General features: G+C 40.6%; 1 protein-coding gene across 1 annotated transcript in view; it reads right to left on the minus strand.

Moving 5' to 3' along the window:
* LOC117523087 (A-kinase anchor protein 13-like) overlaps window positions 1–22,343 on the minus strand; it is a 425,195-nt gene that overhangs the window by 256,640 nt on the left and 146,212 nt on the right. Inside the window, exons 3-5 of the mRNA XM_034184506.1 lie at window positions 14,391–14,544; window positions 9,209–9,372; window positions 8,894–9,065 (exon numbers count right to left, since the gene is read on the minus strand). Of these exons, the coding sequence (XP_034040397.1) occupies window positions 8,894–9,065; window positions 9,209–9,372; window positions 14,391–14,544 (490 nt within the window). The remainder of the gene's footprint in view (window positions 1–8,893; window positions 9,066–9,208; window positions 9,373–14,390; window positions 14,545–22,343) is intronic.

A 22,343-nucleotide genomic window follows, 5' to 3' on the forward strand; every position in this document is an offset into this window, starting at 1 on the left:
CCCTCCGTCTGCTCACTTTCACTGATCACTGTGTGTAAGGGCGCAGGGCGCATTGGAGCCAGGAGCCAGATGACTATTCAAACGGGCAAACTAGTAACACATCACTCCTAAAAACGATCTTTGGTTCATCACGTGAGGTAAATCTGCCCTACAATTGGATTTTGGAAAACCACGTGACGTGAACCAATTCCGATTGGACATTCACATTGCACTCGTCATGACACAGCTTCTATGAGGAGTACAAAGATGGCTGACGGCTGGCTCGAAAGTCTGCAGTTAACTTTTCAGCACAAAAAGTACATTTCTATCTCATATCATTAAAAAGTTATTTATAATTTAGTAAAGATTGGTCTCAGCCGTCGTATACGATGGCGTCGGCCCCAGAGGGTTAACAGCAACATCAGCTCTGCCGGGTGTGAACAGCTGGTTGCCCCTAATTAGACTGAATCAAGATAACATCCCTCCATACTCTAATTATATTTTTTAGAATTGGATTTTTAGTGTTTATCAGCAGTTTTTTTTTTTTTTATTGAATTTGAATAGAAGTATGAAGGGAGTGTTAATTTCAGTTCTTGAGGTTCCATGTCCACCCAATGTGTTTAGTCTGTGGAATAGTAAAATGTTAAAGCATTTTAGGTCTCCACAGCCATATGTATTTAGGATATAAATGTCCATCAAACCAAGAACTCAGGTTTGGTGGAGGTAGGTAGTATAGATCAGATGTGCTGTAGTTGTCCACAGAAAAGAGATTCTCAGTGAATCCTTTTCCCACAGCATGGTTCAAGATGCACTCCTCCACTCCATGCTTCACTAGACACACAGCTGTTGCAAACCATTTCTCTTCATCTGCCTCTCGGATTTCTTAATGAATTGGTTTAAGTGAAACAAACGACCCCATAAATGTCGACTAAAAACATACAAAAACGATACCTCATTTGCCGAGATATGTCAAATATTACTCATTTTCTGAGCATTTTTCAATTTCCCTACTCCTCCAGAATTTGACCCTGGGAGGGCAACACATGAATTTTGAAAAGTTTGAATAACTAAAATATATGGAAAAGTTTCACCAGACGGACAATGAATCTTTGATACCTGGATGATGGATGATGATGCCCCATAGCCAGTTTTTCAAACCACGCGCTTCTAGGTGAGCAGTGTTGACTCAAAGTTGAGAATTTTTACCGTATATTTTAATGTAAAAGGATTTCAAGCTGTTTTAACATCAAATTTTGAAATGACCAAAACTCAAGTAAAATTTTGCCTGATGGAAAAGCAAACTTTACCATGCTTAATCAATCTATTTGAAGGGCAATTGTTGAAAATTTGATCAAAATCCGAGTTGGGGCATGTGGACAACTGTATAGGCAGCCGCCTGATTTTTACATAGACAGCTCATTAAAGTGGATATGACACCTAAAAAATTAGGTAAAACTGATATAAATACCAAAAATATACACACAGTATAGTAAGTTGAAAGAAGCTTTAATTATTATCACTGAGAAATAAAGTTTGTACAGCTTCCAAAAAGTGTATTTCTTGGAAAGCGCGCTGGCAGCGTTCCATCAGCGGTGACGTGATGCCGTGACGTCACAGCGCGTAGAGTCCCATCTTTGTCTATTCGATTGACAACAGGAACAGACAGACATCAGCATGGACAGTGACAAGATCAAGAACTTTTATGACTTCTCTTCAAGTGTGGATTGTTTCTGTGAGGAAATTGAGACCGACTCGGATCCTGAGGATGTTGCAGCAGTGATTAGACCCTACAGATTCGCACCATATCTTTTGGAATGAACATTCAAACCAGGAGCATTCTGGCAGCGAAAATAATACAAACGGTGCTTATGGCGGAGCCGAAGCAGAGGCAAGAAACGTGCCAATTCCGATGGATTTTGAAAGGCTGCAGAATACGAAATGGTAAGGAAGGCTTTGATTTTTGTTGCTGCTGTTTATAACACTATAATTATAGCATTTTCGATTCTAGCGTCTGTTTACCGCTTTTGTTATTTTTCCAGACCCGCGATAGTGTAGCTACTATTTGCGGACCACCGTCATTACCTTCAGGTTTTTGCCGTTTTTGAGTGCCAGGCACTGCAAAAATCGGTGTTTAGTTATGTTATTTTCACGAAAGTACAGGAAATAAACAGCAAAAGTTTAAAAAAAAAACTCGCCAAAACAACAGTGAACATGGCGCCGCCGTGATTACTATGTATTGCACTGATATTTTTTACAAGTTCCCTGACCATTTCAAGATTATTGTGAACATATTATGTGGGGTTGACATTTTAGGTGTTCCTGTGAGCGGTGCGAGAACATGGAGGCGGTAGAGGAAAATGTCTGCTGTCCGGAGCAAATGTGGGTGTGCGAGCGGAGGGAGCAGCAGCCTGACATTTCGATCAATCTGCCTGGACTTGAAAAGGCCAAAAACCCTTTTGCCCTTGTGTTTGTGCAATATGCTGCGACACACTGGTCAGGCATATCAACAAACAAGTCCCTGAGAGCTGTGTTTAATCAAAGATTTTGCCGCTAAAAAAAAGTGTAAACAACGGCAGCCAAGTGTACAAGTCGATATGGTCTACAGGCAGTGGCGTATTTCAGGTTTGGTGCTTAGCAGGAAGCTGGTCACAGGGCGTGCAGATTTTCAGTGGCGGGACATTCAAATGTTGTATATAACAGGAGAACCGCATCCATTTTCCCAAAACGCTTAGGCTGACCGAATTATATAACTTTTGTTACATGTAATGACTATGTTGTCTTTAAGTGTCATATCCACTTTAACTTGTTATTTAATGTCAAAAAGCACCATGTGTGCCTTCTCCAATATAATGCTTGACAACCCATTTGCACAGTTCCAACCATGCCATTACGTTTGAGCCTAAATTCTCTCTCGCATGCCACTTCATTCCGGTTTTACTGTTGTGTGGGCCGCCAGAAGAGGAGGTACTGCTGGCCCACCACCAGAGGGCGCCCTGCCTGAAGTGCGGGCTTCAGGCACGAGAGGGCACAGCCGCCACGGACACAACCGGGAGTGACAGCTGTCACTCATTCTTCATCATCGCACTCCATAAAACCCAGACGTCATCTCCACCTCATCGCCGAGATATCGTACTTCTATGAAGGTAATTTTCTCTGCCTATATTGATTGATTGTGTTGCAGCTGTCTTACCAGAGGACCGGCGAGGGTCACGACTGTTTCGTCCTACGTCCCGTCAGATAAGTGGTTAAACAGACGCTGCACGAGTGTGTGTTAGAGGTGGAGGTGGCATTCCCACCGTTGTTGTTACGGGGTGTACACACACCCACACTTGACTGTCTTTGTTGTTTGCCAGCAGTACCAGATCCGACAGTCGGGGGCGGTGATCACCTGGGAATTCGGGACTTGGCGGCTCCAGTATTCACCAGGTTTGGTGGCGGCGGAAATCGTGTGGTTCCGGCTCTTCTCAGGACAGACGTCTTCTATCCTCGAGCCTGCCCACATGTCACCTTCGTGAATTGACTGTTATCAGATTCTGAGACTGTCTGTGTATTCGTTGTGCACCTTCACAACATTAAATTGTTACTTTTTGGCTCATCTATTGACCGTTCATTTGCGCCCCCTGTTGTGGGTCCGTGTCACTACACTTTCACAACATTTACCTTCAGCTTGAACCTTTCCAAGTACTGACTCTTTGGAGTCTCTGTTGTGGTTCCTGTATTTTTTGGCTTTGACTGATTTTCACTGCTGCCTCTCTCCCCCTTCCTTTTGGCCTCATCAGTGGAGCTGCTAATTGGATTCACCTGTGACAGCTATGCACCCGTTATTCATCTCATGACAGTATTACGGTCCTGGTTCTTCAGGCAACCTTCGCCAGATTATTCTTTCAGCCAATGCAGTAGGTTAAGCGAAGAGAGAGGGGGTGGACTATCAGCCCAGCAGAGCATAGGCCACAAATGGGCCCATTGCTCCCCCAAAATAAACCTTCTTAGTAAAAGCTTGCTGCTAGTCCAAAGCAGGTGGGCACTGGTTTTATTCTACTTCAGCACATATTATTACAATACATTTTGTGAGGGGAGGGGTTACATTTGAACATCAGTTAAATCATGACCTTACACGTATTAACGCATCCTATTTTTGACATACTATTACATCACTAAACCTGAGTGGTGTTTGGTTGAGTCCTCTGTTAATGGTATAAAAAAAAAAAAAAAAAAAAATCACAGAAACATTTAGTCAGCACACTTTTATATTCAGTCCCATTAAAAGAGAACATGATTGAACTTGAAATTTTGCCAAGAGATAGAACAACTAAAAATCTGGAAATCTAGCCCCTTGCAAGCCTTGCACCAATAAAATAATTATGGGAGGTTTCCAACTTCAGGACACATTGTGTCCAAAGTTCGGAGCGCTACATCAAACCCACCAGATTTAATTCATGAGACTTACTACAACACAGAGCATAAAACAATAAATGACAGTCTGTTGTCATTTAAGGGGGTTGGTAATTTTAGACTTTACTTGTGTGAAACGCCTTGAGGCAGCTTTGTTGTGATTTGGTGCTATATAAATTAAAATAAATTGGAAAAAAAAAACTTCTGATACCCTTGATGAAGGATACCAGGTTTTTTATCTTTAGCTTCTTAATCTGATCACGTTCCAAGATAAAGGCCCTTCACACATAACACAATTCAGGCCGAATGGCACATGAAGGAGGATTCAAATGACAATCATGAACCGCCTTGAACGCCTCATATAGCAGTTGCCACATCCATTCGGGCACAGCACATGTACTCTACATTTGCGTGCTGCTTGCGCTAGAAACCCATTCGAACAGCAGCAGGATGAGGTCGCACTGCCATCTGATTGTGCTCAGAACATTCACACGGCATACCGAACGTAGGTTGGACATATTGTACCGTGGCCGAGGGCCTTTCGAAATCACTGGCCATATTGAACCCTGGCCGAGTGGCGTGGTCGGGGCAGCCACCATTTGTGTCCCTCAACACAAATGGTGTGCAAATGTGCGGTGTGCCTCCCGCAACACAGATGGCGTGTGAGTGTGTCATCCCACCCACACCACAAGCCTATAGTGGCTGCAGCGCAGTGTGATCACTGTCAGCGCAGGGCACACAGCCAGATGGCCGTCATGTCCATGATGGAACAGCTGACAGCTGTGGAACACCATGGCATATCCCAATCCCACATCACCACAACAGAGATAAAAATAAAAACCCAGCTCGGCTGCGTCACAGCACCAGTGCGCCATCTGACCGGACAGGCACGTCACGTGACATGCAATCGCAATGTTCGCACGGTCAGCCCGTCAAGTGACAGCCTGACTGACAGCCTCACAGAAAAATCGGGGTAGCCAGCTGTGAGCCCATCTATGTGAGTGCGTTGCTGCAATGGAAAGGTGGGCACGATGATGATATGATGTCCGTATTGATTGACATGATCACATGTGCGCACACCCACTACAGTTATGCCTTTTTCAGGGGACTTTGGTTGCCATGTAATCCCGTCATGGGTTGGATGTCATTCGAAATCAAGCATGGAGGGAGCCGACCACCGCCCACGGCCAGTGCTGCGTTCCTGCAGTTTGCACCGCTCCACACTGCAGCCGCCGCACCAGCGCAACACAAAACTGGGGATCACATATTATCACATGTGCAAGGCACGGTGGTGCACGTGTGTAAAAATAATCATTTTGTAGCCAATGATGTATTTACTCTCAGAGCTTGTCTGATGAAACCATTCACTCATCACGCCCAGAATCAAAGAGATATTATCTACAGCTACAGGTTGTCTCATGCATGTCGTGTGGTGGAGAACGTATTTGGAATCTTGTCTCAAAGGTTATTATTTATAATATATATTATAATGGTTTGGTAAAACAGTTGCATTTTCATTCCTTCTCATGAGTTAGATAATGTATCTGTAAAATTCTGTTTATTACAGATGTAACATCTCCTCATAATCATTCCAATGCCCTGCGTGTAGTGATACGCATTGACACGCAGTGTTTTTGAATAGGCTGCATAATGTTCACAACTAGTTCATGAAAGCAATGTGTGCCAGAAGTTTTGAACATTTTTAAATTTTCTTTGCACAGTGGTACACAGTTTACTGCACATTTACTCACTGGCACACCAGACTGCGTGCCAGTATGGGGATCAAATTCATGCAAGTGTCAAGGTGCCTTAAATCTATTCAAGAGGTTGTGCCCTGTGAAAGTCCCAACCACTGTACTTATTATACTTCTAGACAGGCCAACTAGCTCCCTGGAAAACCTTAGGTTTGGTCCTTCCAAGAGCTGTCTTGCCTGCCTGCAGTCACTCAGGCACTGCCAACCTTTGTGGTACTGCTTCCTGATCCAGTTCTGGAGGACGGTGTTTTGCACAGCAGTTGACACCCCTACAACGGGCTCTGGACCCACAAATTTAGTTGAACTCCTCGACTTTGCGAGGCAGTCCGCTCTCATTACCTGGAATACGTGTATGACCAGGTACCCATGCTACAACTGCATCATTAATGTCTCCCAGTGTGTTAAGTGCCTGGGCACACGCCCACACCAAAGCTGATGAGAAGAGTGGCCCTTTAATGGCTCTTATACACGCAGGAATATGAGTAAGTGAAAACCCTTTTGCCCCTAAACCTGAGGTTAATCAAGAGCTCCACACACTGAATGACGGTAAACACCTCAGCCAGAAAGACGGAGGTGTATCTGTCCAGTGCAAAGCTCTTTTCCTGTGTCAGGCTGTCGTGTTGTATTAACACACCAGCTCCGGTTTTTCCCGATCAATGATCCATCAGTAAAACAAATGTAAAACAAGTGATTACAGGTGAGGTTGTGTTCACAGTCAGGTCTGACAATGACTCTCATTGTTATCGCTGTACTAAATTTATTGACAAAATAATATCTTTTTCCTACCCTATCACATGGGAAAGTAATAAGTGAAAGATCTGCTGATACCAATGCGATAACATGGCTTCAGATTTTCTGACATGGATTCTAATTTTCTTTCGTGTGTTTGAGCTCTTTAGTGTTTTTGCGTTTCCTGTTTTTCTCGGGCTGCAAACATCACCAGCTCAACTGGCTACCACCTGGACCTGGCAATCCACTTCAGACTCTACCAGTGTCTTAGTCTCCCGCGCCTCCTTCAAAAATCGCATTACCTCCATTTCTGTAATAATTCTCATCTTTTACTGAACTAACTCCCTCCTGCATGTCTCCTGTTTTACAGCATTTTTAGACTTTTGAGTGTCCTGAAACATTACACTTTTGCCTCACTGGACCTTCTCCACAAGATAATTCAGTGTTAAATTTTTACGATTACTGTGAAGAGCAACACTGGTCATGCTATCTGAAAATTGCAACCATCTCCTTGTGTATTTGTTAATTTGCTGCTTGGCATAAGGCTACACTATAGGCACCAAAGCTTCAGCTTTCCAGGAAGATCAGACTCACTGAATGACTACACCTTCTGACATTTGCTGAACAATGTCATGGGTTCTTTGTGCCTCTCGGCACATCTATCCCAAACTTTTTACAAGATGATGTTGAAGTGATGGCATCTCTCCATCACCTAACATGAAATGAGTGTTAACTACCTTTCCTTTCTTGAGTACTAAACTCTATGACTTTTTGGTTTAGAACTTCATTCTGCCTCAGTCCATGAGAACTGTGTTTGGCCAGTAGGAGACCCACACACTCACTGCTTGGACAAAGTGAGGTCAGGTCATCCATGAAGGAAGGAGCAGGAGGGAGCTTCTGCTTTACCAAACATTACACCAGAACAAGCTCAGTTATGATGTCCACCATGGCAGAACAAACAGGACTGGTGACTATGTTACATCCCACAGGAATGCCAGGCTCTAAATTCACCAATCTTGTGGTGTACATTCCATTTGAGAACTACATCCAGGGGTCCTCATGTGTCATCACACAGTCCTTCACCTGGTCTGGAATCGAGAAGAAATCCACAAAATATTCAATCACAGCATGAGATACAAATCTAAATGTGTTGGCAAGATCAGGCCATATCACACAAGTAGTATGCTAACTCATACTGCTATGTTCCAGACATCTTGAGAAGCCAGTTGCATCGGTTTTCTGCACAGAAGTATTGACTAGTCTGATCTTAGGAAGTAAGCTGTTCTTTCTTTCAGAATACCAAACATTATCTTGTCTTCAAGAAAGGAAATTGGTTGAAACTGGTTGATATGTACTTCAATATTCGTTGGGTATAAACATTCCCTCTGCCTTGTTCATGAAAGCAGGAACTTCTCCCTTCTTCCACACAAACTTCAGAAACCCAAACAAACTTTCGCAGGTTGCCACAGCTGGTGTACACTTTATGTGGTACACCTTTTGGATGTGGAGGCAAGTCAGATTTTACCTTCATGAAGAACCTCACAAACACTGTTCGCTTTGGACATGAGTTCCTGTTGTCTCACTAGAAAAACAAGATTTAAATGACTAAGGACTTCTTTGGCTACCTTAAGCTCATTGTTCATGTTTCAAATTACATGAGATTCTAAAAATCAGTTGTCAAGATGAGTGAGCTGCAACACCACTGCTCCTTTAAAATGACACCATCATTGTCTGGGCAGGAAAGTCTCACACTCTATTACCAACACAGATCATCATGAGCATGAAATTTTTACGACATTAATTATGACTACAAATGCTTCTGGACACAATAGCGATCTGCCCAGAACACACAGAAACCCAGCAACTTCTACAGATCTTTTGAGGATCTTCAACAATTTGACTTCTGTCTGTAATTTAAAAAGTTGTGCTGATGTTAAAACACAACAAAAACAAACTGTCATTGTGTTTGGTATAATTACTGTGAATAATCTAAAACAGACTTCGTTTTTGTTTTGTGTTTGTCTGATATTCAGTCTCACCAGTGCTGTTGGCAGGTTTGTTCCCGAGCAGGCTCCATCCTGCAGGCAGGCTGAGGTGCTGAAGAGCCAACGCCAGACTCTCATCCAGACGCTCACACTCCTGCAGCGGAATCTGACACTCATCAAGCATCAGTGCCCCATCCAGGCCGTCGACTCGACCCGCAGTGCTGACCTGTGACCATTCAGAAAAACACACTTTCAGAAAGAAAGACTCCAAAAGGTTCTGCTGCATGGTGGTGCTATTTAGTCACATTTAGGGCTCATCGGGACCAGGCGTTTGTCACAGTGCTGGAACTGACTTGTAACTTTACTCACCAAGAACTGGGCCATGTCAAAAGCCAAATCCTGGACAAAGCAGAATGGATGTTCAGCTAATCGAGTTATGTGATGCAGATGTGCCACTGGGTCCTCAGGGACCTTGAGGGCACCTCGGCTACGGGAACACAAGGTGACGGACACCAACTCACAGCAGTTATGAGCTGCACAAGGAGGAGAATCACAAGAAGAAGTAGTTACAATGGGGTAAGAAAGTATTTAGTCAGACCCTGATTGTGCAAGTTCTCCTACTTAGAAAGATGAGAGAGGTCTGTAATTTTCAACGTAGGTACACTTCAACTGTGAGAGACAAAATGATGAAAAAAAAAATCCAGGAAATAACACTGTAGGATTTTTAAAGAATTTATTTGTAAATTATGGTGGAAAATAAGTATTTGGTCAATAATAAAAGTTCAACTCTATACTCAACTCAATACTTTGTAACATAATCTTTGTTGGCAATGACAGAGGTCAAGCGTTTCATGTAAGTCTTCACCAGGTTTGCACACAATGTAGCTGGTATTTTGACCCATTCCTCCATGCAGATCTCCTCTAGAGCAGTGATGTTTTGGGGCTGTCGCTGCGCAACACGGACTTTTTTTTAATATTTATTTCATTAATTTAAAAGAAAAAACAGAAAAAGCAGAAATAACAAAACATTACAAACCATTGAATGAAAAGGAGCAGATTGGAAGAACAAGTCTTATATATTCTGCCCCTTTTTTACAATACAACCATGCAATATCAAGCATCATTAATCGACATAATTTAACAGATTACATTTCTATGACTTTGTCACATGCCACTGATTTATTTCATAATTTTAACCATTATTAAAAAGACTACATCCCTAACAGATTACATTTTAAACTTCAAACATTCTAAACACTATTAACAGATTACATTTTTGGCTTTGTCACAGCCCAGTGACTTATTTCATAGTTTTATACTTATGAAATACATCAAGTTTAATACATTTTTTAAGTAATTTAAGCAACAATGATTCTTTGATTTCTTTGTTGAGGTTGTTCCATAATTTTACACAATTCACTGCAATACTCCGTTCCTTTATCTTGGTTCTGAATCTTGATTTTTTAAAGACGTCTATGCCCTTCAAATTCTAACTACTAACTCTTTGAAACATATTTTGAATGTTTATTGGTAAGGTATTGTTATTCGCTTGGTACATTGTTTGTAATAATTTCAAATCAACTAAATCATGAAATTTAAGTACCCTATACTTAATGAACAATGGACTAGATGGATCTCTAAAACGACTTGCTAATCACTTTTAAAGCTCTTTTCTGCAAAATAAATAAAGGTTGTGTATAAGTTGTACATGTTGATCCCCAGATTTCTACACAATAAGTCAAATATGGAACAATCAATGAATTGTACAATGTTAATAATCCATAACTATTTACTGAATATTTAACTTTATGCAAAACAGCAATGGCTTTCGCTATCTTTCCTTTTATGTAATTTATGTGTGACTCCCATGTAAAATCTTCATTAATCATAACTCCTAAAAATTTAGTTTCTTTTACCCTTTGAATGTCCATTCCATCTATTTTTAATGACACATCACTTTTTTTTACTCTGTCATTAAACAATATGAAATTTGTTTTATTAAGATTAAGTGACAATCTGTTTATATCAAACCAATATTTAACTTTTTCCAACTCTGTATTTATCACTTGTGCTACTTCCTGTATATCTGATCCAGAGTAAAATAATGTTGTATCGTCAGCAAATAAAATGCTACCAAGTACATTAGATACATTCACAAAATCATTGATATACAAAATAAACAGTTTGGGTCCAAGTACCGACCCCTGTGGTACTCCACAAATAATATTACACAATTCTGATTTAGTATTATTTATATGAACAAACTGTTTTCTATTTTCTAAGTAGCTTTTTACCCACTGATGTGCAATCCCTCTTATTCCATATTGTTGTAACTTGTGAAGCAATCTTGAATGATCATCAAACATCAAAAGCTTTTTTCAGGTCAATAAAAACACTTAAAATAATCCTTATTATCTATTGCTGTTGATATTTTCTCTGTTAATTCCATAACTGCCATAGCTATTGAATGTTTTGTTCTGAATCCATACTGAGCATTATTTAAAATATGATGTTTCTCAATGAATTTATCCAACCTTGTCACAAAAAAGTTTTCCATAATTTTAGAAAACTGTGGAAGCAATGACACTGGTCTGTAATTTGAAATGTTATGTTTGTCTCCATTTTTATATAATGGGACTACCTTGGCAATTTTCATTTCGTCTGGAAAAATTCCTGTTGACAGAGACAGATTACAAATGTAAGTGAATGGTTCAATAACAGTTTCTATTATACTTTTTACTGTTATCATGTCTAAATCTTCATAGTCAGTTGATCTTTTGCTTACACAGTTTTTTACAATATTCCTTATTTCATCTTTTTCCACATCGTCAAGGAAAATACTATTGACCGTATTTACAACTGTATTTAATTTATCTTCCACTATTGGTTTATTTCCCACCAGACTTGATCCCACCTTTGAAAAATAATCATTAAACTCATTTACAACTTCTTTTATGTCATATAACTCTTTATTTTCCTTGACAAGGTATTTTGGAAAAGTTGATTTCACTCCATCACACTTTTTATAATTCCCCATGTTGCCCTCATATTATCTTTACTCTTATTCAATTGTTCACTATAATAATCTTTTTTTTTTTGTTTCCTAATTATTGTCAATAGTTTATTTTTATATTTTTTGTATCTATGTTCTGTTTCCTTTGTTTGCATTTTTAAAAAGTACCTATATAAATAGTTTTTCTTTACACAAGCGTTTTTTATTCCCTTAGTCAGCCATGGTTTATTTACTCTTTTCTTACTAGTTTTTATTAATTTACAATTTTTATTATATGATTTCATCAGTATTTTCATAAATGAATTATATGCTACATTAACGTCACAGACATAAACGTCTTCCCAATTTTGATTTTTAAGGTCATAATTAATGCCTCTTAGGCTTTTAATGACTTATCTCTTTTAAAGTTTATAACAGTTTTTTTTGTACCTATTTTTATATTTAAATATTGAAAAAACTGGTAAATGATCACTAAGATATGTCATCAATATCCCATTCTTAATAATTTCATCTATTCTATTTGTGAATATATTGTCAATTACAGTTGCACTTTGCGATGTAATTCTGGTTGGTTTTGTTATCAAAGGGAATAAGCCCAAGCTATTCATTGAATTCACAAAATCACTTACTCTTTGGCAACTGGAGCTTTCCACATTAACATTAAAGTCTCTGCACATAAAGAGTGTTTTGTTTTTGATTTGATGGAATAATTCTATTATTTTATCTGTAAAATTCACAACACAAGAGTCTGGTGCTCTGTATACACAACTGATTAGAATATTTTTAGATGTTTCATGTACAATTTCCACTGTTACAATTTCTATGACATCATCTATAATTGTCATTTCTTCTACAATTTTACATGTGAGATCTGTTTTTATGTACAAAGCAATACCTCCGCCTTTTTTATCTCTTCTATTTACAAAATATAGCTCATATCCCTCCATTTGAACATCAGCCATGAGGTCATTTTTAAGCCAAGATTCTGTGATTGCAACAATGCTGAATCTATTTTTAAACTGGTTTAAATAATGTTTTATTTTTGACATTTTACAGTACAAGCTTTGGATGTTTATATGTATGAGTGACAGGGTATCTTCAGTAATTTTTTCACTATTTAACTGTTTTTCCATATAATACTCACAACCAATTGTAGTCACGTCAAATATACTTTCATCAATATTGGTGTCTATGTCATATATTTTATCATCTGTTTCCATATTTGATCTGATTTTTTGTTGGTCATACTACCAACTGACGTCATATTTATTTGTCTACTCAGGTCTGTACTTTGTAAGGTCCTCCATGTCTCTGATTTGTATACCCTTTGTTCCTTCTTTCACTCTAATCCAAACCCTACAGTTCCAGACCCATGTAGCAACAATGTGTTTGTTTTTTTTTAATAGTCTTGCTTCCCTAACAATATCTGCATTTTTTTCCATTAGATGCTCATTTATATAGACATTTGTTCCTTTCAGATTCTTTGCCTGTCTTAATAATTCATTTTTGTATTTTCTGCTTGTAAATCGTATTATAATATTAGGTATTAGGTCTACAGTTTTCTTCCTGGTGTCCTTCAACAGCTCTTTGGTCTTGGCCATGGTTGAGTTTGGAGTCTGACTGTTTGAGGCTGTGGATAGGTGTTTTTTTATACAGATAACGAGTTCTAACAGATGCCATTAATACAGGTAACAGGTGGAGGACAGAAGAGCTCCTTAAAAAAAATCTTGCTTGTTTGTGGGTGACCAAATACTTATTTTCCACCATGGTTTATAATTAAATTCTTCAAAAATCCTACAATGTGATTTTCTGGATTTTTTTTTTTCTCATTTTGTCTCTCATAATTGAAGTGTACCTTTGCTGAAAATTACAGACCTCTCTCATCTTTCTAAGGAGGAGAACTTGCACAATCTGAGTAAATACTTTTTTACCCCACTGTACCTGTCATAAAAAATATAACTGTATATGTAATACACAGATCAATGCTCAGGTGCACAATTATTTGGACAGAACAGGTTTTTAGAATGTTGCTATGCTCTTCACGAGTGTCCTCTCAACAATAGCACCACTGAACAAATGTGCACGAACAATAAGGCTTTGTTCAGAGAAGAAACCCAAACGAGATGGGCCTCAGAAAAATAAAAGCAAGGCTCTCTCTCTCTCTCTCAGCACTGCTTATGAAACAAGGACACGGCTGTGAGATGATTATTCATACAGGAAATTACTTTGCCATCTTTCACACTGAAACTTTTTTTAGTGCTGCGAAAGCAGAATAACACCATTGCCTTCCAAACCATCTTTACAGTGCACAAATCAGCCAAATCCAGAAAATCCTGTAATTGTATGGTGAGATATTACTTAAATTTCCACCAGCCCGTGCAAAATTACTTTACGGCCACTGATCCACATCCTCACACAGACGTGATCATTGTTGTGAAATCTGTATGACTGGCAGGTTTCATCATGATCTGTGGATTAGTTTTTCAGAGATCAGTTGGTGGAGCTGCCTAACCACTGGAAGCACCAGAGGACATTTACCAGGACATAAAGCCTGTAAGGTGTCGTGTCCACTCCTCAGGGTGCTGGTCAGGTGACACTGTGTGCTGCCAGCAAACAGCAGGAAGTAATCCAGTGGCTCCTTGTCTGCGGCCAGCTCTTCATCGCCAAGCTGCACTGTGAGAACACACTGCCCCTGCACACAAAAGACACACAAGGAGTATTCCACAGGGCGTTTACAGACAAATATCCCATCATGCTCTTTGCTTTAGCTTGATACCAATCAGTATGATTGATACAGAACATGTAATAAGAAGATGCAGTTTCACATTAGCCAGAAGTAGTTCACAGTGGCCTGTGCACACCTGCTACAAATTAGAACAGAACACATTAGAGGGCTGCAGCAAACACACTCTGCACATCCACGGCCGAGAGTTCACGTTTGAGTGTGTGCAGTGTTCTGTTTCTCAGGTGCATGCACACACTCACTGAACCAGGTGAAGTTCAAACAACAGGAGACTAGACGTTGTTCCCAAATGGACAAATGTATCAAATAGACTAGTTTAAAAGCTGGATGACACACCTTCAACAGCCATCTGGTCACTTTCTGACAAAGATATCAATTAAATCCAGCTTTAAAATTTTGTGCAATTGTTTCCAATTAAAAAGGAGAAAAATGTTGATTCTTTCACTGTTGTTTGTCGATGGAATGCTGCTGATGTTGTTGTGGTAACGGGATGTTTTCCTAACAATCAACTGTGCTGTGGCTGAGCATTGTGGGTAATGAGGTGGCGTTATCAGAGGACACGGAGGAGGAGGAAGAACAAAAGAGGAGCATTGTTGGATACTAGCCGTTTTCCTCTGGGGGAGGAATCACATTCCCGTAACATTGACTGATGCTGCAAAGCCTTTCGCAGGCCTGCTTCATATTCATGGATTCTGGAAGAGCAGGTGAGATTTCCAGGTGCTTCCTGCTCTTCAGCAGCACCAGCTTGAAGCCTTCGTTGAATGCAGTGTACAGAAGGGGGCCCCTTAAACACTCATTTCTTATCCTGAGCCCAGAATTACAGGATCCTGAAAGCAACACCTGAGTGGACCTGAGAGTTTGTGGTCCATGTGAAAATTAAAAATAAAGAACATCAGTCTGCTGTATTTAACTCAAAAGCTGCCAAATTATTATTATATTTTTATAGCATCAAAGATGTGTGATTATTTTCTTGTCAAGTGGGACTATGTACATGTTTGGAATTTGTATTGCTGTATGTTCTTGTTTGGGTTTTTTGTTGTTGTTGCTTTGTGCTGTTGTTGCTTTGTGTTCAGGTTTTGTTTTGCTTTGTGTTCTCATTACTGGGTGCTCTTGTCTTGTGTCTGGGGTTTGGGTTCATTTTCCTTCTGTTTGCCATGCCTTTTTCCTGAATGTAACATCACACCTGTTCCTAGTTTCCACCTCATCACCTGTGTTATTTAAGCCTTTTGCTTTCCCTCCTGTCCTCGCTAGTTTGTTGTACCTTGTGTCGTCATTACCAGCCTTCTCACAGTCCTTGTGTTTTATTGTTGCCACACTGTGCTTTCTGAATCTCTTGCCTGTTTTACGACCTTGTTTGGCTCATGATTTGGATACCGCCACTGATTTCTGTCTGGCTTTTTGTGTACCGACTTCCACCAGTTTACCAAGGAAAACCTTTTACTTATTCCACGCCTCTGTGTGAGTCCTGCATTTGTGCCCAGTCTTTTTGGGTCCAAGTTCATGACCGAACGAATAAATAAATAAAGTCAGCATATGGGATGGAAGCCAACTTCATTGTCAAAGCTTTGAGAGGTAAAATTATTGTTCAGTCCTATGTACAGTAAAACTCACCTAAACCATCATCCTATAAACCAGATATCTGCAGTAACTGGACAAAAAAAGTCCCAAAGATTTGTATTGTTTTCCATGGAATAAAGACCGTATATAATGGATTTTGTACAACGGATTTTTCGCTCACATCAGATAAAATGTCCCGTCCGATCGCAATGTATTTCCATTAAACTCCTCGCATGTAGGACCGGATTTCTTTCCCTGATTAAAAGTCCGACCGTTTATTTTTTGACTCCGTGCTCAGACTCGGAGACGCAGCCTAACGTGCACCTGTTAAATCAGACATAGCAAATAGCTGCGATTTGACACTTTTATGCTTTCAATACTTCGTCTGCCAACATATTTTAACAGTTTTTGCAGTGCGCACGCTGATTAAAAATGGATCATAAAAGTCTGCAACTTTACAGCACGAAGTCGGAAAAAGATGAAGCTGTACAGTTTACCTCTGATTTGGAGGTGATGACTGTAGAAAGAAAAGCTTGTTGAGGGTAAAATTAGTCCAGAATAAAGCATAATCCAGAGATGGAAAACTTTAAAACAGTCACGGACGTCCTTGCATGACACGGAGTTAAAGAGCAGCAGCTGCGTAAATCAGGTTTTAAATTAATTCAGTAAGTCATCACAAATTTATGTAAATTTGATAGCTTAACTATTTTTATATTTATTTTGATAGCATATGTACCTGGATGTGTTGCTGTATGTGGTTAAATGAATTTAAAAAATGTTGAAAACATAAAAGGTTCATTCAGCGGTTCAGCGCAGCTGGAACCAAAATGGCGTCATGTTCTGAGTTGACGGCACTCTAGGTAGCATCTGTGACTGAGTGGATCATGCCACGCACCCGCAAGAAGGTGCAGAGGTACCTGAGGTTTGCTAATCTTTATTGAATGTTCATTCAAAATTTCAGTACCTTAGCCTCACCCTAACATAATCTCTCCCCACAGGTCTTTTTGATCTCCGGAATATGATGCAGCTATTCATTAACTGAAGCACCGTTTCACATCTGCTCCGGTGCTGTTCCTCCCGGATCCCGGTCGGCAATTCGTGGTCAGGGTAGATGCCTTAGACATTGGGATAGGGGCAGTCTTACCTCAAATTAACCCCACTGATGGTAAGCTCAGCCAATGCGCATTGTTGTCCAAGACGTTATCCATGGCAGAACGAAATTATAACAGTGGTGACTGCGAGCTGCTGGCTGTTAAAGTGGCCCTGGAAGAGTGGCACCATTAGTTGGAGGGGACCCACATGCTGGTCCTGGCCTGGATTAACCAAAAGAATTTGGAGTATCTGAGATCAACAAAATGTTTAAATGCTAGGCAGACCCACTCGGCCATATTGTTCAGCTTAGGGGTGCATGATATAGCTGGTTTAACCAGCACACAGTATAAATTTGGCCTACAATAGAGATTTGGACTCCACAGATTAATCGCGATAATATCTGCAGAGTTTGTCGTTCCAGAAAACAGCAGAGTGCAGAGTGGAGGGGGTGTTCTGAGCTGAGGTGTGCCTCTAACTGAGATGAGAGAGAGTGAAATGAGAGTGCTCATGTGAGACACCTAGGTGTCTTCCACACTTAGCAGTTCTGTCACTGAACACCGTAAAGCCAAGACAGTGATGTGCAATATTTGGAAATCAATTGTTTATTTATTTCAGCAGACTCCACGGGAGACTGATGTATTTGTCAATGTACAAAATATTCAAATACTTAACTAATCCTTTTGCTCTGTCCACCATAGGGTGACTGGAGCTTATTGAACAGGACACCATGACAAACATCATCCCCCCAAAAAAACTGAACACAAAATAGTCTAGCTCCAATTGTGATAGGTCAAGTTTCCACATTTAGCTTAATCTCCACATTATTCTCCCAGTGTTGTTCTCCCCATGTTATGCATTACTCTCTGCTGCACCCCTTGTTCCTGTCTGGTGTCCTGTTTGTTAAATGCTTTTGCTTTGGGTCACTTTACCTTTGTTTTATACTTTTGCCATTTTTGAGTTGTGCTTTGGTTTTCTGGCACTGATGTGTGTTGTTGTTGCTTGTGTTCCTCACAGCTGTTCCACATTCCAATCACAGCACCTGTCTCTTGTTTCTGTGGCACTATTTAAGTTGCTCACTGTTCCAGTTTGGGTGCCGGATTATTTCCTCACATTCCTACATCCTACGATGCCACTTGACTTGTTCCTTGCTCTGGTAACTTCTCTTCCAGATATCAGTTTGGTCTCCTTTCACCTAACATTTTGGAAAGCATCCCATCTTTATACTGCCTCAACTCACCTGATGACGGTAAATAAGGCATGATTTCTTTAATCCACTGTGTGGCTGTCTTGTCTGCATTTTGGGTTCCATTTAAGACTAATCGTAATAATTCTCTGTCTGATTTGTCATTCTCTCTGTGCTTTTTGTTGTTCTCCCTGTGATCGGACTAATTATTCCACTAATTATTCCACGCTGCAGACATTATCTGGAACTTTAAATTTTGGTTTCCCGTATCTGGAATTCCTGTTTCTGCTCTGCTGGTTGAAAGTGTTTCTGCACTTGAGATCAGATTCTTTACTCACATATTTAACTGTGTTTAAAGCGCTCTCTCGTCACCAGATGGTATTAGGTAGATCCTACTTTCTATCATCCATGTTACAGCGATAACGTCCAGTACCTTGACTTCTTGTTACATGCCTATGCTGGATTTTGTTTTGCATACAGTTATGAACTAATTGCTTGGTCCAAAAAACTTATAACTGAAATGTTTTCTAGATAACTCTTTCTCCCCCCAGAAAGACCGTTGCAAATTCAACTGACCACCCGTGTGCCTGATCTGGTGCCTGTTTGTGACAAAGCACATTTTGTCAGTTGCTATAATCCATCCATCCATCAATTTTCTTGCGCTTTATCCAGAGTCGGGTCGCGGGGGCAGCAGCTCAAGCAAAGCCGCCCAGACCTCCCGATCCACACACACCTCCCCCAGCTCCTCCGGGGGAACCCCAAGGCGTTCCCAAGCCAGCCAAGAGATGTAGTCCCTTCAGCATGTCCTGGGTCTTCCCAGGGGCCTCCTCCCGATGGGACGTGCCCGGAACACCTCTCCAGCGAGGCGTCCAGGGGGCATCCGGAAAAGATGCCCGAGCCACCTCAACTGATATTTTTGATTTGCATTTTTGCTATAATAAACCTGTTCTTGCTTTCCTTTCATTGTGGGTCTCTGTGCTGGGGTCCACAGCCAATCTGTTAGCGTATATTAGCAACACCCCAAAACATGAAGCATGGAATGCTGATAGATGGGGACTGGCCAGCCACTTTAGAGCGGACACAGCACAGTGAGGCCACCTCCCAGCTGATTGCTGACCAGAGATTCAGCTGGTAATGACAGCTCAGTGCACATGACGTGTCACATTACAAACAGAGAGACCACAGCCAGGACAGGTATATTAATAAGTACTACAATATTACATACCCAATTACATAACAAATAACTAAAAACAATGAACACATAACACAGAAACAGAGTGACACATTTGTGTGTGCCCTGAACTGACGGGGCATTGTTGCCGACAGCAGCAGCTGCTGAGATCTCTGGTTCTGGACATCACTGCTGGGGAACACGTACTGTATTTTGACAGATATGGCCTTACAACTGTCCACTGTGACATGCATGTGTCGCGGCGCGCCGCCCGCAGGACACGCACGCCGGGCCGGACATGCACGCGGGGCCGACTGGACACGCCAGGACAGCAGATGTGGACATAAGAGTGCACTGCTTCATTCATGTCATGTCATGACTGTATGTCTATGATCATGGGTCATCTACAGAGGAAAAGACTATTCATACTTGTACTGTCCGGGATTCAATAAAATGAGATGGTTTCTTTATAGTGTGTGGTTTTTATTTTTTGTTTTCTCCACAGCAGTGGCATGATGTGGTGCAACTCACACTGTGTTCATGGATGCGCATAAGCATGCACGAAACCATCACCGGTGTGTCATGGATGCCTGTGCAAATGTACGTCTCTCACAACAGCAGGTGGAATGTTTCGTGGTACCCCATTTCGTGTTGGATCACGGATTTTCTTCCAGTTTCCGCTTCGTTCATGTTATGTGTGAAGGGGCCCTTAGTAAACCCTCATTTGATACAAAGTAATTCCAGTGACAGAGTATAATTGGCCATATTTTACTACTTTTGGTTTTACCTTCATAATTTAAAGCTGTTTACTTTGCTTTGTTTGGTGTATTTTTTCAGCATAACCTCACCTGTGTGGCTGTATAGTTTTTCTTGCATTCTGACATACTGTAATGCTTCAGGTGTTTTTTGTACAACTATCTACAAAACAATAAGATGTCATACAAATTATTTGTGCCACTCAGAAAAACAATTCAAGACAGAGTGGGCACAGGCCTCACCCACAGGTTACTCCTCCTGTTATTCACCTGTAGGCAGTGTTGGCACTTAGTCTGCCTTTGTTGGCATTTTGACCAGAATGTCGTCAGCAACCAACCCACATGGTTTGGTGATTTTGAGTGGTTTAGGTCATGCATTTTTCACCAAAGATAAAGGGGAAGTCGTGTTTTTTTTCTCTGGCTCTCCTGCAGCAAGACAGAGCTGAACAAGGAAATGACAGTCCCGTTTGCTGTGCGTTTCTGCAAATACGCACATCAAAAATGACTACAATATTCAGGAAAGAACATTGTGCATATTATTAATTATGGTTCAGGTTATACTAGGCCTGTCAACACAATTTAAAAACTGGCATGTAGTTTTAAGTCCGCACTTTCAACACACATTCAAAGGGAGACTCAGACTGTCGTAGACTGAACGTTATGTCGCGTAATTCGGTCACATGACTTTGACACAGCGATGCATCAGAGGACTCCAGAGGGTTAAACAGATGCGCCAGTTTTCAGCTGTCAATAAAGGATATGCCTGGGAAGGAGCTCAGACAGTCTCACTAGGCAACCAGCCCAGCAAAGTTGTGCATTTTGGAGCAGAGTGAAAATGCTGGCCATGCCTGTCTGCTCCAGAATTATAGCATCTGGAACCTTATCCTGCTTTTTCACTCAGAGTAGCTTGTGAAGGCATTTAAGATGGAAACAACTGTTTCTTTGCATGCCTCTGGTGCACAGAGAGGTCTCACTTTCATATAACATGGTGGTAAAGACAATGGCTTGGGAAATTTTCAATGTGGTGGAGATGGATCTTTCTTTGTGTTCCCAAACAGATGAAAAAAATGAATACAGGCAGACCTAGCTTTGGACATTCGAGCGTCAGACTCAGTGCTGATACGCACACAATGAGAGAACATGCTAATAAGATATGTGAACTTGTCCACAGCTGTGAACTTGTGGCCATTCACAGTCACTGTGGGTTCACAGTGTCGTGTCCATGGAACGGACTGGTACATTACTTCAGCCTTTTTGGTGCCGATTGTCAATCTGTAGTTGTTGCAGACAGAGGAGAACAAGTCCATGGAATGTTGCATACAAACTACCAGCACTAAGGCTACAATCACCAGCAAACAGGAATTCTGAGCTTGTCAACATGGACCTCTGTCTCTGCTAGAACTAATCAGTTTAAAATCTCAAATGTGGCCATGCAAGTAGAAGGAAATTCAAAAACACCACCATATTTGCAACATACCATCTTGAGATCTGTAAGAATACAAGGTAAAAATATGAATTTGATTAGCAATTACCTCCATTGTCATCGGGGGTGTCAAAAATTCCCATATTTTAAGGCTTTTTCAAAATTAGAATAATTCTAGCAACCATAAATTTGGCTTAAACCAAATTTATATATGATATAACCTAATAGCAATGCTCAATCACATCAGAAGTCATGGTCAAACAAATTAGACTGCCATATCACATTAATTTCCTTCATTTTGGCACTATCATAAATATGACTAATTGCTGCTAATATATTAGCAGCAATCTTCCATTCCAGCTTATTAATTAATCCAAAACCCAGAAAGAGCTTTAATTCATTTGAAAGCTTGTCTCTTAGTCTTGTCCATCCAAATTGGAAGTCCCAAAAACCAGTTTTATTTGTTATTATCTATTGTCCACCTGGTCGTTACTGTGAGTTTCTCTGTGAATTTTCAGACCTTTTGTCTGACTTAGTGCTTAGCTCAGATAAGATAATTATAGTGGG

Source organism: Thalassophryne amazonica, chromosome 2 (genome assembly GCF_902500255.1).
Source record: "Thalassophryne amazonica chromosome 2, fThaAma1.1, whole genome shotgun sequence".
In the NCBI taxonomy this organism is placed as follows: Eukaryota; Metazoa; Chordata; class Actinopteri; order Batrachoidiformes; family Batrachoididae; genus Thalassophryne; species Thalassophryne amazonica.